This window comes from Pyrgilauda ruficollis, unplaced genomic scaffold (assembly GCF_017590135.1).
Source record: "Pyrgilauda ruficollis isolate IOZ18807 unplaced genomic scaffold, ASM1759013v1 scaffold4, whole genome shotgun sequence".
NCBI lineage: Eukaryota > Metazoa > Chordata > Aves > Passeriformes > Passeridae > Pyrgilauda > Pyrgilauda ruficollis.
Genome location: NW_024525489.1, coordinates 3,886,181 through 3,905,800, shown reverse-complemented (window position 1 = coordinate 3,905,800; position 19,620 = coordinate 3,886,181). Strand labels below are relative to the sequence as shown.

General features: G+C 39.6%; 1 protein-coding gene across 1 annotated transcript in view; it reads right to left on the bottom strand.

Moving 5' to 3' along the window:
• Nucleotides 1-19,620, bottom strand: part of KCNH1 (potassium voltage-gated channel subfamily H member 1) — a 169,222-nt gene that overhangs the window by 80,332 nt on the left and 69,270 nt on the right. Inside the window, exons 8-9 of the mRNA XM_041477121.1 lie at nt 6,621-6,820; nt 2,821-3,073 (exon numbers count right to left, since the gene is read on the bottom strand). Of these exons, the coding sequence (XP_041333055.1) occupies nt 2,821-3,073; nt 6,621-6,820 (453 nt within the window). The remainder of the gene's footprint in view (nt 1-2,820; nt 3,074-6,620; nt 6,821-19,620) is intronic.

Here is a 19,620-nt window from a genome sequence, read left to right as displayed (position 1 = left end):
TTAATTAGCGCACTTTTGTGTTTTGTATTAATTTAAATTAATGGGAAAGGCAATCTTAGGGGACGCACAAAAAAAGTACTTTTTTCACTGCTGGCCTATGTGGAATTTCTTCCAGCTCAGTACTCATATTAATCCAAGTCAATCAAAGTCAGTGCTTTGTTCTAAGAACATAAGCCTGAAATGAGAATATTCCTGTTTCTAGTGTATTACATGGAACTGATTTGGAAGGATATTATGCAAGTATACACAATTCACTCCAGGGCTACACAATACACTCTTATATGCCAGTCTGCAAGGTTAAACAATTTCAGAACTTGAAAATGCTTCCTATGAATTGGATCCTTTAAGCATTAAGTGCAGTTTGCCTCTGGTTTATGAAACGCTGTACAGCAGTCCCACAGACTGATTCAGAGCTGAAATTCATTTCTCCATTGTAAAGAAGACAAAGGCTACATTGCCAGTTACAGAGGCTGCTTTATTACATGACAGCCAGAGCTGAGCAAATAATTCACCTTGAATAATTTGTGCACTTATTTTTTTTATTTTCATTTCCAGAATGCCTGAAAGAAGATTACAGTCTCTATAACATACCTGTCAACTAAAATTACCCTATGGAATTCCTCACATGGTTTGCTGTTACATGCCTGATGTTCACAGCTATGCTTGGTTGGGACTGGTAAACAAAATTTATGGCATAGGTTGTTCTGGCTGAGTGATCAACAAAAATCATGTTTCTTGTACAATGCACCTTTTTTCCCCCTTGTAGTACCTTGTTTTTTCTGGTATACATTCATCAAGACCTTGGCAAGTTTAGCTAACGATGAACTTGGCAAATTTAGCTAGCTATGAAAACAAACAAAACCAACAAACCCTCATAAAACAAAACAAAACAAAAACCCAAAACAACACAAAACCCCACCCCAAAACGCTGTTTTCTACAGATAAGAAAACTGAGAGTATAAAGAAATTAGAGAGGAAATCCTGACCCATCTCCTGGCTCATCCTTCAGTAGTGTGGTGATTAAATTACAAAATGCTGAAGGAAAAAGAAGTTCAACTGATTTAGAATAGTAAAAAACTTAATTAAATTCATAATTTCTTTACAGGATAGAGAAACCTTCAGAAGAAGTCTTCACAGCCTGGAGGAGGAAGGGACACACATGTGTGGAAGGAAAGGGATTCTTTAGTCCAGAAACTGAAACACAAATATTGATGTACATCCGAAGTGAAATCTCACAGAATTCCAAATAGATCCCATTTCATTTTACTTTCCTCTCCATTTAAAATATTCACAAAGAAAATGTGAATAAAACTCACCAACTTTAGTGAGAGCTGGGGAACTGACTCCAAATTTAAAAAAAGAAAAAGAAAGAAAAAGAAGAAAATAAAAAGTTGTGGGGGGAAGAGGATCAATAGTTACATCCCAGGAGAAGAGCAGCAACAAAATACTTCTATTCATCCAGATACCAAGGGAACAACCTCATTTATCTGTAGCTATCACCCTGCAGCAGCAGAGATTAGGAGTTAGGTTTCCTTAACACTGATTCCTCCAGCAATCTTGGCTGAGGACTTTCTAAAGTGAGTGCTATGATAAAATGCAGGAGTTACCAGTAAAGATGAGGAGAAAATTGGTATCTTTAAAGAACATTTTAAAGAAATTTGATCTTGGTGCTTTTTTACCTACACTCAAATAGAACAGCCAGACGTTTTGAGGTTTTCTTCTCATGCTGAACCCAGGCGGTGGCATAAAGGTACACAAACTGAGGGGTCGTAGTTTGTGTTCTGTATTTGTCATTTGTTAATTCATGAGAGCTCAACATGGCAAAAGGTAGCAAGTTCTTAATGTGCAGCATAGAAAAGCAGAAGTTACAAATGTCATATAGCACTGAACAGCACAGGTGATTCCAGAACAAAAGGGAGTCAGTTATCCTCCAACTTCTCACCTTTTTACCTTCTTGTGTGGCACAAAGTATTATCAACTTGATTCCCCACGACTCTAAATTTACCCTATGCTATACATGCAATCCTGTTCAAAATTAGAGAAAAAAATGGAGCTCAGCATATTTATTAGTCCTCTCATTTTTCAGTAGACATTCGTCTTAGGAGAGTTGAGTGTATATGTTCAGAATAAGGTAAGATAACCAAGATGTTTTATTCTCTTTTTCCAGGCTGCCGTGAGTGGCAGTTACAGGATTAAGCCACCATGAGAATTTACCTTATCACAAAAGGGCTTGACAGAATCAAATGATAAGTATCACCTCCTCAATACTCCAGCCACCCCACGATTCATCTACATCTATTGGATTATCACACTCTTTTCTGTTAGCTTTGCCTCAGAATGCTGTTCACACCCCATCAGTTTATTTTCAATGCCTCCAACCCAAGTTAACACAAATTGGCTCTAAATGTTTTAAACTATTTTGACTTTAAAATAGATAAATAGTATTTCAACACGACATCTCAAATAAATCTAACTGGAAAAATTCCAGCGAAAGTGGATTATTATGGGGACATGGGAGTGAGGCAGGGAAGCCAGGCACTTCAAGTTTTCTGAAGTTCTAAATGGAATTTCTAATTAGAAGGGATGTGTCAAGACAGGAAAAACCTAAAGAATGACCAGGACTCCATGCTAAAGTAAGGTTTCCATTAACCAGATGAAACAGGGTTGAAGCAATCTGGACATTATATGGTTGCCCTTTAAACCTCTCAGTGGAAAAACAAACTTAACTGAATGAAGCTCTTTAGATTGAGTAGAGGAGGCTATAAATTGTTGCACATATTTGTACTTATGCAAATGCATATTATCAGCTCCAAAACTCACCTAATATAGCAACGACTTCATCATCCTGGATTACTTCCAAAGAGCCCGAGACCACAAAGCAGAGGCTGTCAACGCTCTCCCCAGCATGGTAGATCAGGTCTCCTGGAGCACAGTGCACCGTCTGGAATTCCATGGCCAGCGCCCGCAGGCACCCGTCGCTGGCCAGCCGGAAGGCGGGGTGCTCCTTGAAAACCTTGCGGTTCAGGTGAACACAGATATCTGCTCTCATGTCCTTGGGGCAAATCTGCAAAACCTGAGAGGGAAATCAGGCAATCAGCTCCTGTGCATGGCTTCTACGTGCCTGCTATGGCTAGTTCACCACACAAGGTTTAGGAACCACTTTTCCCCTTTCTTATAAAATTTCTCATCTCAGAGTTTATTTTTATATTATTTATCCACATAAGCAACAATACTAACTTGGTCTACTTTACAACATCTGAAGGAAAACAGTGCTTTCCTCTCAGCAACATGCTCTGCTGGATATTGAAGACCTAAGGTTTTTAAGACAAAAAAACTTAGAGTACAGAAGTACAGAAAGTGTTGAAGAAAAGCTTCCTGAAGAATTGTTTCTAGAGGGTAGGTAATTTTTTTGATAGGCAGATTCCATGAAAAGCCTGCACAAGTTATATGCTTTAACAACTAAAACAAATTACTTAAAGTTTAATTGACTCATAACACTGAGAATTGCAGGTATCCAAATTTACCCCCAAGTGGCACTAACAAGTTTTTTGTTTACACAGGAAAGGGACTTTAAGGTATGATGCTGTTTTGGGCAGCTTTTGATCTTCCAAGTGGAATGTTCCTCATGGCAATTCATGATGTGTGGTCCTAAGAGAACACAAGCTGATGCTCAGCACAGCAGGTACCAGCCAGGGCCATTTCTGAAGGGTTTTAATATAACACAGACAGCCAAGTGGAAAGAATACAAAATCACTGCTGCATGTGCAGATTAAAAGTGGAAAGAAGTGACATGAACAGGGTTTGGGGATAACAAAATCCTTGGGGGATGGTCTATGATGAAGCACATCTAGGACATATTATTTGAGAAAAACATTGACTAGTCTAAGTCTGCCTCTTTTTTTATTATTATTTTCTTAGTAATAATTATTCCATCCAATTAAGGAACACTCTGGTTGAGCTTCAGAGTTCCTCCCACACATTTTCCTAGATGGAAAGAGAAGACTATCTCACTGCAAATACTCCTGAAAAACAAAAAGGTAACACAGGAAGCACTATGGCTATGCCTACACTTTGAAATGGGGTTCTGTGCAAGATCTGTGCAGAGAACCAAGCTGTTAATTCTGTGCGTGGCACTGGTTCCAGATATCATGCCTGGTACTCCAAAGGCAAATAACTCCACCACCAATATCATCATTTTTGGCCCGTCTCCAAACAGACATTTTATTACAGATATTACTTCTAAAAAGAGATGTATTTGTATAGTGCTCAGGTGTAGGGCACTCATGGATGATTTTTCTTGGCTGCCCTGTACAGAAGAGCTGCCAAACCTGCCAGTTATCAGTTTTTCAGGCTCACAGAAATGAGCTGAGGCAGCAAGACCAGCGTTTAACAGGGAACACAGGCAGCCGCCATATCTGTCTTTTCCATTATCTCATTTACTCTGGCAATAAAAATACTCTCTAGTGGCATATTCTTGCCAAATTTTACTACTGGAATTACACACACACTTTTCAGTTACCTGAATATCACACACAAAAAGGGTTGTTGCAATAGAAACAGTAGCAAAATCCCCTGAGTATACAAGGGAATATTTAAAATGATGCTATTATCCAAAAACTTTTTGGTATAGCAGTCTTAGAGAAAGTTAACCAATTTTCCATTCTCCATTTAAAGAAGCTGTCTCCAGAGTTCACAAAAATGAAAGGGATTAAAGACATTTGAGATTTACAGATAAATGGAAGACTTTCATTTGTAAGGGAGGTAAGAAATGTATCTTTATGGATCAATTTTAGAATCTTTCAGTAGCTCTTGGTTAAATTTTGTTGTACTGGCATTTTCTAGACCAATAACTTAGCGTGTCTGCAGTGAACACTGAACTGACAAATTTGTGGCCTACAAAATAGTGACAGTTCTGTGCTCAGTTCATATTTAAGTCTCTGCCTTATCTGTAGGAAGCTGCACTGCGTTTCAGAGGAGCACAAGTACCACTGTTCTGCCTCATGAGCAATACATGTTTTATTCATGACAAAGCATCCCAGAAGTTATACACAGGCATCAAAACAACAGAGCTCAGACCTGGGAGTTTATGGATTGGCACAGCCAACCACAGCTTTTGCTGTGCAGATGAAAGCTGAGGTCTTGGTTTAGCAGTCATGGCCAGCAGCAGTTCAGCTATGAACACACCAGTTACTGAAAACAGCACTGTATTAAGCTCTTTGGTGTCCTGACAATTGGATACTTTTTTCCTGTTTATTAAGATAATTCTCAAAGGCTACACTGAGTATTGTTGTGCTTGGTTTGGTTATTCTGCTGTGTCCAAATGCATCCTCTTAAAGCATTTCTCTCCTTATCAAAGGAAGCCAAGAATGAACTTTGAAGATAAGCTTAAAAAAAAAAAAATCAACATGTTTTACATAGCAATTTTTTCTTGTTGTTTTGTTAAAATGATGACAGGAGTTCGTAATGGGGGCTGAATGAAAGCACCAGCACTCATTACACTATGTATCCTCAGATGTCTCTCCACCTTTCCCAAATGCACCTACCTCAAATCACAGCCCCACACAAAGACAGATTGTGAGAAAACATGCAAAACAGCTTCTAACCAGTGCTATCCAGCACTAAAATACCATTTCTTTCTGAAAGCTAGTATGGCAGACAGTGCTTACAGAATCATGTCTGGGATCTAAAAATGGCAGATATGCTGAAGACCATTTAGGAAAGCAAACAGTGCCCTGTGTGCCCCTCAGTCTCCAGGCAGCTCAGTGCAAGGCCACATCTGTTCTCCTCCTTCATAACGATGCTGTAACAGCTGTACAGAAATGACACTGTTTGCTCTTTAACTGCATCATCCACAGTTCAGAATACTAAATTAAGCTACCAACCAGAAGGCTGGTGACCAGAGCATTGGTATGACTTCCTGAATGATCCACCCCACAAATTGCATCTGTTTACAAGCAGAAGAAAAACTGTCTATCTCTACAAAAGTTGGCAACTAATATGAAAGCGACAAGGAGTTACATTTGTACGTTTGTTCTGGTGAAAGGCCATCTGTTATTGTAAAAGACACAATGGGAATTTATTCAGCAATTCAATGAATCAGAATGATAACACTTGCCTTACACAAGGTAGATTTCAAGCAATACGTTATTAAATACTCCCAGTTTTCACCAATATCTTTAACCTGCACACGGAACATTACATTCTAATTCTCCAAAGACAAAAAAAAATTACCTTGTTTCAGGCCCACAGAGCTGCAAGAAACCTCAGAAGAAATATTACAAAAAAAAAAATCTCATTTGGAAAAACTGTGAAGTTGTGTTACAATCTGGAACTTGTTATTTACTTATCACCTTTATTTATTGTAAACTGAGCTTTTCCCTTTATCATTGTTATACTATTTCATGCCATTTCATTAGCAAAACATACATACTTTTAGCACTATCATATGTCAGTATGACAGAATAGCTGCAATACTGTATTTGAAAGTTAAAAATTAAGGGAAGCTGCTGCTTAGAACTATTTAAAGAATATTTGTCTCCTTTACTAAGCAGTACCTCCTGTTTATTTTAATGGACTACTTTCAGGATGTGACTTCTTTCCTTGCAGTTTAATTTACTTACCTTTTCAGTATCTATTCCTCTGGACATTGACCAGGTGGAAACGATGTAATCCATCACACGTTCACTCAGTCCTTTAGGGACCTGGTAGAGCTTTAAAAAGTCCCGGACACTGTTCAGCATTTCATGGTATCTGTTTGTGTTGGCATACATTTGCTGAAATATGGTTGTCACATTACCAAAAATGGTGGCATACAGAAGGGCTGTGGAAAAGAGGAAAAACCACAGAGAAAATACATGATAAGATGGGTGATCAGTCTGCGTTCCACTGGGCTGTAACACTGGAAATGCTAGGTTATAAAAATGCACGCAAATATCAGTGCTTTATTAGGAAGGCCTGATGAGCACAAGCATTTTATAGGTCACCTTTAGCACTGCAAATTGAGGACCACCACCTACTTTTGTGTGAGCATGTCCTGCATCACAGAGCTCCTAAAACATGACTGTTTGTCCATCAAACAATTCAGCTGGACCCAAAACCTTCCAAAACCACAACAGTAGACAGAAGAATTTTAAGAGAAATAGCTTGACAGCAAATACTTCAATTTTTCATCTCAGGTTTATAGCACCTGTGTTGAAATACCATCAGTGACAGATTTCCAGGCTTTAAGTGCATTATCACAGTAGTAAGCTGAGTCATTGTTACCCACCTCGGAGTGACAACAGCAGTGCATCAAAGCAGAAGATGGAATATGTAATAAACAGCTACCATGGGTCAGTAATTTATAGACATAAGTTTAATAATACATAAAAACTTACTTTACATTCTTCAGGAAAAAGAGCAGCAAGGCCTAAGGCAAGAGCTAGAGCCCTCAGAGGCAGACCTTTGCACCACCCTCCTGACTTCACACAACACAGTTATGAAGCCAGCTGGTTCATCAAGATGGGTTTAAGAATAAACACAAGGCAGAAAAAAAGGCAGTGTTTCCAAGCATGGAGAGAAGCAGATGAAAACACACAGGACTTGAGAAGATCCATCTGCTGAAGGCCAAGACAGAACAGCAGGCTGGTGGCAGCCTCAGCAGCCAGGTTTGATGGCTTGCAGAGGCTGAGCTGAGGCTCTTCCAGCCAATCCAGCCCCGAATGAAATGGAGAGACAGGAAGCCTCAAGGGGAGCTTTCCTATATTATGAATCAGGTCAGTGATATGTGACAGGTTGGCTGTAGAGGGAGAGGAACAGTCAGGCTGCAGATGGGATGACAACCACCTGTGAGTGCTCTGGCTTACTGAGTAAGTTCTTCCTCATAATCATTTCCTGTACCCCAAAACAAGCACTAAATTGTGAGTATCATATCACTTCCACTTGAAATAAAAATAAGTCAATGAGAAGCCATATTTATAAAAAATATATTTTGCTTTACTGAAGTTCCCCTTTTTGCTGTTTATTTACTTCCCCACCAGCTATTAAAAAAAAAAAAACAAAAACTTCATCCCACTCCTTCCTTTGAGAATGCAGCTATTTATTTAGGTGAGTGTTATAGACAGATATCCTGAAGCCAATTAAGATGCTCTAGGGTTCTATGACCAATACAAACCTTTGCAACTGTGCAAAAGAAACTTATGGGACTGTCTTTGTCCTGATCATCAAAAGATGTAATTTAAGGTTTGTTCAAGGCCTTTACACTGCTAATTTTCTGTAGAATTCCTTCCTGAAGCTGCATGACTTTTCTTTTTTATGAGTTTCTGTAGAAACAGCTCTCTCTTTTTCTATCTACTCCTCTGTACAAACAGGTATAAAAATATGCAGAAAAACGTGCACACTCAGTTTAAAGAAGAGTAAAGAGCATTATTACAGTGACCAGAAACATATATTTTCCCTGCTTAACCTTAATTTGTGCGTGAACAAAACCATACTGGGCAGTCCAATGAGTAGTGAAGAATGATAAAATGCTTTACAAAACAGATTTACCACAACAGCTCCTTAATCCATGAGTATTTTTGTATTAGGACAGCATTACCTATCCCTGAGTAAGTCCTGGTTTGCTCTCTGTTATGCAGATGCAAACATGACCCTACAGGAGACTGCAGCAGCACAAGGCAGCCAGCCCAGCACTGAAAGAGGTGACAAATTAGAGAGAGGATGGCAAACAGATTTTTATCTTTGCTCTCTGGCAAACAGTGAGACCTGGGGGTTCAGTACCTTGGCATGTACAGCTCCAGGCCAGCAAAGGTAACATGGAGTCCCCACTCTGTCCCATTAATGTCCAGCTTTAATGTGAAGCCTAAAGAAAAACCGGAAGTTTGATTGTATATTTTGATTATTATAAAGCAAGCAATTTCCACTGCAAACTGCAGTTCCAGTATGACAATTATCTTGGCAAGGAAAATTATTCCTGCCTAGATTAATTTTTTTAATTCCCAAACTTACATCCTTAATTTATCATTAGCCAACCATTTTATTACTATTAAAGATACATCAAAGCCAAGGATTTTTGCAGCCTAATATTGGGTAGATACATTAGCATATTAAACCTTGAACTCTTCTGCACAGAAGTAGCTGGCTGTGTGCCTTTCCTTACTTTCAAAGGAATAATGAAATGAACCCACTGCAGTAGACTGCAGCCCCAGAATGATTTCAGAAACACACACTCTACTAAAGGAAGAAAGTTGGGCTATTTATGACAGAGCAAAATCTCCAGCATTTCTTCTCCAGGAATATCAAGGTCCCTCAGAAATGATATGGCACTCACCCCCTGACGTAAATATTCTTTTCTTACAATAAAGAAAAACATGTTGTCCCCAGCAATGTGGCTGCTCATTTACACTGCAGTCTGTGATACTCCATTTAAACCAGTGTTTAAATAACAGCACAGACAGGACCATAGTAATTGCAGCAGCAAATTACCCACAAGTGAATCATGAAGGTCAGACACAGGCTGTAAAGGTCACCAAATCATCTGCTATTTTTAGTGATGTAACAAGTAAGAATAGAGAAATAAATACGAGCCAGTGTAAGTCTCAGCTACCACAGTAAGAGAGCTGGGGTCTGATTTGAGAATTATAACAGAAAGAATGAGAGGTTTACAATTACCCCATTTACAGACGTAAGTGCTGCATTCGGTTCCTGAGATGAATCAACAGATTGACGATGATTTGTTCAAAACTCACTCATGCAATGGCCTCACACACAAAATGTGTGCAGAACTACACAGCAACAAGTGAGACCAACATCAACTCTTACACCAACAATCTCTTACATCCTGCCTCCAGGACTTGCAGTGCTTTCTGAAAATGAACTGCCTTCATTTTTGCTGCCTGGACAGCTGATTGAGAAAGTCTGTCTGTCTGCATGTAAATTCCAATTTAACAACTAAAAAAGCAAAATAAACCCCTTTTACATACTGCAGTAACCTAAGTACTATTCAAAGAGCAAGCACCTGCATTTGCAAATAGTAGATTATTTAAATGGATAATCACACTTCTGTTTCACCAACAAGTTCCTAATATACAACAAATTTTTCAGTTCATAGAAGGTTGAAAGCACAGCCTTGAGAATTTGTTGCACTGCATAACTTCTTACTGAATATGAAACACAACTGTAAATTAACCACAAAAACTGCAAGTCTCAAAGGCATTTTTCAGATAACACATTGTGAGGTCACACAAAATTAACATTGATCAGATAAAAAGAAAAGCAGAAATTAATTGTATGTATCATCTCATAATTATATGAGAAAATGACATTATTTTCAAATGTGCAATTAGAACAATGTAAGAGCTTATAATTGCTTGAGATTAGGGGTCTTGATTAGTGGTAATTATGCCTACTTATGGGTAGAGAGTGTGCAGTTAAAAAAAAAGCACTGAACTGTTAAATACAATATGCAAGCAAATACCAAACTGAACAGGTATCTTAAAGAATTGTTTACAAAGCTAGTTTTGATAGAATTGTTATTTGTAGTCTTGCAATCTGATATCAAAGCTTCTGAAGCAAGATGTACTTATCAAGTATCTACACAACCTTCTAGAACAGTACAGACAGACCCAGAGCTGCTTAATTTGTTTCTTCTTAGGAAGTTTTGTGTATTATAAAGTTTCCTATTTGTAATCTTTTATCTACCTTTTGTTTTTTTTTACTAACACAATGTATAAAGGTATAATTCCATTTAACAAGGAAAGAATAACTGTAAACAACTTAGCCAAAATCTAATAGGTCAATTAATTTTCTGCACTTCATGACTTATCACAATATATATCCAGAACATTTTCACCTGTTATAAAACAAATTACAGTTGCTAGTCTTAGCATGTGCATCACTTCCTGAATTTCACAACCTGGGAAAAAGACATTTTTTCAAGTGAAAGTAAATTCCTAGAGGAGCTCTCCCCTTGCTGTCCCAGTAACTGTTAAATCCTGCTCTTCCCACAGCTCTCTGTTCTTCTGGACAGAAACAATACACTGCTCCACCTCCCTCTTTCATGCCACCAGCTTCTAATTTGCACCTCCAAAGTAAGGCAGTAGCAATGGCAAAGATCAGAGAACCGGCACGCTATTGAGCAAGTCTGAAAATCAATTTAATGGCAAAGAGCAAAGCAGGAAGCCTGAATAGGCTATGAGGGACATGCACATCAAACCATGTGGTGCAAGCACTTGACTGCTAGGATAAAAGATGAGAGACCACAGGCAAATTTTATTAAACTCTTAGTTGAATCCTTCTGCAAATCTTCTCACTCTCATCATCACATTTGGTGAAATCACCCTGCTGATAGCAAATTTGGGACAGAGAAGGACAACACTGAGCTCCAGCTACAATGGAAATGCCTCCCCTGCAGAAGGGTAGGATATCAGTGATGACACAATTGATAAAGGCTAAACAACAGAGCATCAGTATATGGAGTTTTTTCATCTTCCCATCACCAAAAAAAAAAAAACAAACCAAGAACTGCAATGAAATGAACGTCAGAGACATAAACAAGGGAACAGCTGCTCTAATAAGCCACTTAAGCAACTACCAAGGACTAGAGTAGTAGAAACATCTGTGCACCTTAAAATAGGCTGTCTGCAGTGTGTAAGGGCAGAAAGGGAAGTTAAGAACAGCTATGGAACAAACAACAGAAGCAGCTCCTGCTGCTTCTCTCCTCACACCCTTTCCTAACTCTACAATATAAAAGCAGCCTGTTACTACGGCAGCACAGCCATATAACCTCCTGCTATCCCATCAATTTGCAATGACTTCTATTTTACCAGTTTAAGACTTAATGTGGAAGAATAGAGGCAAGTGTTGGTAAACTACCAAACCTTCCAAAGATGCTGAACTCCACCATCCCTTAGGATTCTTCAAAGCTTTCCTTTTTTTGTCAGACTTTTATCTGGAAGCACCCACACAGCTGACCGCAGCAATCACAGGTGTTTTGGCTTGCAAGCAACACACACAGCACAACTCTCCAACAGGTTTTGCTTTTGCCTTCAGCATGTTTGGGCTAAGATAAAGAGCATGGAAAAACACACAGAGCAAAACTGATCAGAGGAGCCATCAGGGCCAGAGTGAGTACAAGCCAGTAGAACAAACTTCAGCATCAGCCCTGTGAGAAAGCTCTTTAACATGAACAGCTCTCTCCCAGCTGACAGTGAAGGGCCAACACCACCCTGCTCTCTATGAAGGGCTGCATCTTGGATCCAAGAGCCTGCTTATGAAAAGAGAGTCTCCTGCCAATCATACAAAGGAAAAGTGGTGGCTGTTACCTCCCTGGCCAAGGCTCCTACTTCTGCACAGCAGCACCTGACTAAATTAACAGTCCCACTAATTAACACTGTAAAATCTGGATTTTGGCAAATTGAGAAGTGTCCAAACAAGTAAAATGCCAAGAATCCTGATTCACAAAACTCATCACTCATTTGTTTTGGCAGCTACAGCTTAGTATTGTATTTATCCTGAAAGGTGCCAACAGTCACCAGAGGGGGATTTAGGCAGCCACAGACTCTACTGCAGCCAATATGCTTGCAGAAAAGCAGATTACTAAAGTAATCAGATGCACAAGTCAGAAGTAGCCTGTGAGGACTTAGATATGCTCTTGGTTGCAAAATTAAGGAGTAACTATCTGGTCATACACTTTCTGCTGTAAAGTGACACCAACAGAAGACAACAGAAGCATAATGCTGGAAGGAATTAAAGAGAAGAGCATCCTGGATACAGTGAGATTTCAAGCTGACAGACTTCAAAATCTCTAACCATGAGCATCTCTCACTTTCAGGGAAACAGGGTTGCACACTTTTACTCTATAAACAAACAGCACTTGCAGACCAATGAGTTCACCTGACTCTTCTTACCTGAATTACCTGAAGGCATCCATTTCTCAGCAAGGCCCAGCACTTCCACTGACTAGTGAGTCCCAATGGGGGTAGCAGTGCTTTATATTCAAAAGTGCATCATAAACCAGACAGGAAGATGTATGTGTTGCCTCAACTTACAGGTAAATTCTTAAACCTGACAGAAAGCTATGACTAACTCCAAACACAGTAATACCTAGTCATTAATTGAAATTAAGGCCTTAACCCTTGATAGCAAAAAGACTTTCCAAGAACTAGTACAGTTTAATCAACGAGTCCACAGACAATTCCTTGCAGAATCAATTTATTTCAGAGAAAATATAAAATATGGGACAGGAAGATCAACAGGCAAGATTTGAAATGGTGATAACGATAAATCAAAGGTAAGACTAGAGAAAAAGGAAGATTCTACAGAAAATGGCACTTCCCAGTCACCTCTCTAAATTTTATTCCCCACAAGATAGGTTTATCTCTGATAAGGTAAAACAGAATGGCAAGAAAATATACCAATTTTTACAACTAGTTAAAGCAACTGCAATTCCTGTAAAGAGCAGTAAATTTATCACAAGATCTTCAGGAATGTCATAAGGGATTAGTCTAGAGCAACACTGAAGTACACATGCTCAAAACATGGAGCATCATCAAGATCTTGCTCGATGTGCCAACTTGATTACCAAGAGGAAAGTAAGTGTACAAACAGATAACTGCTGCAAAAACTATCTCTGTTCCAAACATACCAGGGCAGACTCCCCAGTGGGACACTTTTACCAACACAGGAAGAACTCAGCTCAATGTATTCACTAGCAGGTTTTACCATTATGAGAATTAATAAAATGCCAAATCTGATTAAATCCTCTGCAATTTGTAAGAAAGGACACTCTTTTACTGTTTTGTAGAATTTTATGGACAATAAAATTTAAATTGTCTAGAAAATTGAAATGGATTTCCATTTCATTTCCCAGCACTAATGAACAGATCACCATTTAAATGACGACTGAGCCATTTAAGGGCATCATTTTTCTTCTACAGTTTATGCAGGGTAATGCATGACCATTTTCAATTACTTGGTTAAAATTAAATCTCCAGATACTGCTTCTAGATTTTTACTCATTTGCACCCATATGAAAGCTTTTGCTTTCAAAGCTCAGATTTATCTACTCTCAACTTAGCTCAAATGGTTTCCCCCAATTAAACACCAGCTCTCCTCATTGTAAAATCTATTACTGAAACAGAACTACACAAACAAAAGAACAAAAACAAAAATCAAAAGTCACAATCAGGAAAGTTCTCTTCATGTGAAACTGCTTACCTACGTAGTTGTCAGTACTCCTCTGTCCAAGCTATTTCTTCTGTGACTTGTATGATCCTTTCCACACGGCCTTGCAGGAGGGAAATCTAAGGACACTCAAGGAGATCATCTGTTATCCAAAGTTTCTGGTCCTTTCCCTTCATCGCTGCCACATGTTCTGCTGGGCTTTGCACTGCTGCCTCAGGCGTGTCCCTGTTGGCAACTATTGGACCTCATTTTGCAATAACCTATCTGTGGTCTTTGAGAGTTCAGCACTGGATCTGAATTTTGCACACCAAAACCACCATCCAGCACTTGGATTTCTGGACAAAACTTGCCCTCATCACTGATGCAACACAAGAGTTCAATGGCTAAAGTGACTTGCAAAGTTCAAGAAAAATTCTCCTGTCTGTTCCTTTTGGTCATTGCTTCAAACTCATTTAATTAAGGAATCTTACATTTAGAGTAATTATTTGTTCCAAATTATAATTGGATTCAGGTGGCTTCTCTCTACTCCCACCAGAGCACCCATGTGGGAAGTTCATAGCTGGCTGCACTCCTTGCTGATCATGTTCAGATCTGAAACGACCAGTGAGACCACAAGGAGGAAGGACCCAAGGCTTCCCCTGAGACTGCAGTGACCTCACTTCCCATTAGGCTTAAAACCTCTACTCAGCTGTGCTTTAAGCACTACTGCAAGGGGTGGGCATGTCTGCCTGTGGTGAAAGTTAAGGACACAGTTCAGAGAAATACCAAGACAATGCATTTCTCTTCAATACCTAACTTTCATCCAATTACTTACAAAAGCTTCTGCTGTCTATGTAGCAGTATAGCACAGTCTTTTTTTAGGTTTTGTCTTCTCTGAGAACAAAAGAAAAGGTAAAATTTTAGTGCCTATAAATTACCCCAACATAAAAGCAGAGTGGGATGGAGGTACTCTGGTGTCATTTTGAAGAGAACCAAAGGTGGGTGGTATAGTGCTGGCCTCAACCAGACAGCTGACGGAAAAATTGCATATCGCTTATCTCACAGATTCCAGAGAGAAGACACTTCTTTGGATTAATTAATTGTCCCCAAACCCAAAATTTGTTAAACAAAACCCTGAAAACAACTAAAAGTGGGTACCTGGAAGTCTGTGTCTTCTGTAGCTCACCTGGTTTACACTCAGCAGGCCCTTCAAGCTGACTTTGCTCTAAGCAGTCACACTGTGAAACCAGCACTGACCAGACACCAGAGAGGCTGTGCTAATCACCCAGCAGCTGCCAGGTCTGCTCAGGTGACAGACCAGCCAGCAAGAACTAAGGGCATGGCTGCACCTGACAAGATTAATGGGTACTGGACATAAGGACAACAATTAATTCTCAGTTCAGATCTCCTCTACTGTGAAATTAAGTCCCTAAAGCTAGTGCACTTAACTGGACTACGCTGCACCTGTGTGCTTTGCCTCTCTGCAGCTCACTCTGAAGCTTTTGATGCAACAAAACCTTGGTAAGCCACCCTGGGGTGTTGTTACTTCAATATCCACAGCCAGACTGCAAAGGGGTCATCATCGACCTGCCAATCCCTTCTTGCACATGCACAACTTTTATTTCTGGGTGCAACAGTACAAACAAGTTACGTGACTATTTTCTACACAGGGTTTTCAAGCACTTCCCAAACAAACCTAAAGACAAAGTGGTGCAAAACTTCCCCTTTTCTGGTATCACTAAATAGTTACAAAGATTTAATACTGCTCATAACACAAATAAGAATAATGAAGTTTGGAATTATGTTGACTAAACCAATGAGGTTGGAGACAAAGGTGACATTTACCGATGAAGACTAATTTGGGGTGGTTAAATAATAATTGTCACTGGAATGACTAGGTCTGAGTCATGCTCCTCCCGCACACTAATCACAGGTGTGCTTGCAGACCAAAATCAAGAGGTGCACACGGTATTTACAGGAATGTGACATGGGAATAACTCATAGACAGTGGCTTCTCAAGGGGGCCCTGCTTTACTGACGAGTGAAATGACAGGCTAGTGAAGACACAGATGGTTTATCAAAAAATAACTGGAACCACTATTGTGTTTTTAATGATAAACCATGGATGACTGCATGTGAGAGGAATACTTGCCTCTGGAGTGGTGAAGAGGGTTACAGCCTAACTTTCTGAAACAGGTATTAATTTCTCTTCCTAATGCTCCAGTCTTGAAAGTACTTTTCTTCCAGGCTGAGTCTGCTATTTTATTAGAACTTAGCAGGACTAAAAGCAGCAGTAAACATGCATACAGCTGGGAGTTCCATACCTCACTTCTAAAAAGGATAATCATGATATTCAGGGGTAGATGCTATTGGGTAAGAGATACTGACTAAATTATTTTTAAAGTAAATATTACAGAAAAATTATCTGACATCTAAGAGATATCAGGCAGCTGCATTTTGTGCTTTGTTAGCAAGTCACCACAAAATGCAAATATATTTGCACATAAACAAACATATACAGTCAGAAGTAAGGATGTGTTACTATCCCACTGGGACCTTTTTAGAGAACTGTTCTGCTTGTGCAGTACCTGCCAGGCACCCAGGAATGGCATTTGCAGATGCTAATAAGCTGAAGCTGTCCAACAGAAAGTACAGAGGACTCCCAAAGGCAATGAAATATCTCTGTCATTAATTTGCAGCTACAAACCTCATCCAGTAGTTAGGCACACAAAGCTTTTCCTTGCTTAGGGAAGAACAATTGGGAAGGTTATACTACAAGTATAGTCCACTGCAGTCACTGAACATCTGGGATACAACAGGCCTGTTTCAAATATCAGTGCAGGAGCAGACCTGAAATCAGATCTTCCATTTTTCTGAAGAAAATTTAATTTTCCTTCACCTAAAGGTGACTGAATATTTTGAATCAAACAGAAAGGAAAGGGAAAGAGTTTTTACTAGTAGAACTGTTCCAATCTCCATAAATACAGCAGGGGTGTGTTCCCAATATTTCCATATCCTTGAAGCCTTTGAACCATGAAATAATGGATTAGAATGGAGGAGGCAGATACTCTGGACACAAACACAGACTCTGCTCTCACCTCTCCACAGAATAATGTTTTCTCGCAGGCTTGCTCAGAGAAGCTTTACTTGACCAGCCACAGCAGATCAAGGACACCTACTATCCTAGCACTCCCAAAAGATCCCAGGAAAATTAATTTCTAAGATTCATTGTAGTGATTTCACATATGTGCATGAACAAAGTCTTAGGAATCACAAGGAAATAAGGTAGTTGTACCAACTGGTGAAAGTAGCCAAAATCTCAGCATAAGTAAACCCTAGCACAGCACCAGGAGTCAAACCTCAGAGTAAACTTTTCATCACTGTGACATGGGGTACACAACATAAGAGCAATGAACTCCTGAACTGAAATCCTGACCTTTGGATTACAAAAGGAAATCCCCCCAGATGCCCACTGTCTGCTGACACAACACTGGATGTACCTTAACCCTGCAGCAGTCCCAGGGCAGTCACTAAGGTCACATTCCCTGAGAATTCTTACAGATCAGGGAGAACTTTCATAACATCAGAGGACTTCCAGAAGAGTTTTTGCAGTTGTCACAGTCTTTTCCTTGTTTAAGCACTAAAGAACTTACCTTTTGTAATTCAATTTTCTGCCACGTACAGGATCACCTAAGTAGCATTTTAAATCTTCCAGATCTTAAATTCTTCCTCCTCACTGATGAAGGCAACAAGAAAATCTTACAGCTCATTGGAATATGAATAGTAAGACTGCAGATGAACAGTAAGATTTGGGAACATGATTGTGGTAACTACATTCCATGTCATTTACATGAATTTAAGTTGTCAAAGTATAAATAAGTAAAAAAGCAGGAACTTATTTTCACACCTAAACTGTGGTAATAACCTGCATGCTCATCTTTTGAAAGCTATGTGAAGTGAAGAACTGTTTGTAAGCTGTTCATGTGTGCTACCATGAATATTCATTTACTGGTCTTCAGCACAAGGCAAGGATAGAATGCTTTTCAACAGCTTGAATTTCTGATATTGCATAGCTACTACTGGCTGACAGATATTAATGATTCTTGACAGAATGCTTATCTTTGAGCTGTTGCTGTAATCAATCAGCACAAGAGCAGCAGGCTATTAAAATATTTTTCTGTCAAGCTCTCTTGACATGCTTTGAATGGTACACAGCCTCGATGTTGAGTTTGGATTTCTTTAGGTGTTTTGTTTGTTGGAGTTGGTTTGTTTGTTTCTGGTTTTGGGGTTTTTGGGTTTTTTTTTGCAGGTTTCGTTGTTGTTTTGGATTGGTTTTTTAATAAGAGAATCCACCTGAAACCACACAACTGGACTTTCTGGATCAGAAGCTCTTGAAGTTGTCCTTAAATATCAGCCCTGATGCTGAACATTCAGAATGCAGCCACCATGTTTTCAGCTCCTTCTGACAAATGTCCCTCTGTCTTTTTTCAATCCTGCCTTTCTCCATCTACACATGCATACACACTCTTCTTTGAAATGATTTCTCCCTGTCAGACTCTTGTCATTTACCTGGCCCATAATTACTCTTCCTGCTTTCTTCCAGAAGTTCTACCCTCCTGTCTTCTCTCACTTCTTCCAATTTTCTATTCAATACTCTGTCTTCCTCTAGCCTTTCAGAAACCTGTCATGGGAGCAGTGATTTAGTGGTCTCTCTGCATCACAAAGCCTGTAAAATTTAAATCTACAGCTTAGCAAACCCATCAAAGAGGTTGCCAGACCTTTTTGGCCTCAATAGAGAAGCCTAATGACTAGGAGGGAATCAAAGTTAAATTAGATGGTCAGAAGAATTGGGAGACTTCACAGATCAGAGATGGGGAAGAAGGGGAAGGACAGGGATACAAACCTAAATATGTAAGCACGGGGTAAAAGAGCAGAAAAGGAATGCAGATGAGGTTAGGAACACAGAACACAAAGGAGCAGCTGATAAATGAACTTGTGAAAAAAGCACAGAGAGTTTAAATGTCCAGTTTTCTCCATAGGCTTGGCTTTACTGATGTCATTACCATCCAAGATTAAAAGACACTTCAGTGGCACTGCAGAGGGAGGGAACAGATACACAATGGTATGGTTTGTACAGAGCACAGTGCAAGCCACTCTGCACTAGTAAGACTTGAAGAGTTAAGAGTGGCAAGACAGGCAAAGCAGAGACCTGGAGCAGTTTGTATATGGCCACAGAGGAGTGTGTGACAGAGCTGGGAACCCAGCCCAAACCTGCCAGCTCAGGGCCCCTCCCCTGTCCGCCAGCCCCACACTGTCAGCCCTGAAGAGACAAGCAACAGGGTTTTTCTACCTTTTGCTTTGCTCTTTGCCTATCAGCTTGTTTCCTTTGTGGGCCATAACACGTGTTTGCTGTATCCAGGACCTTCTGCAAACTCAAAAGGGCAACAATCACCAATCTCTCTGAATGTTTGGTAGATTCCA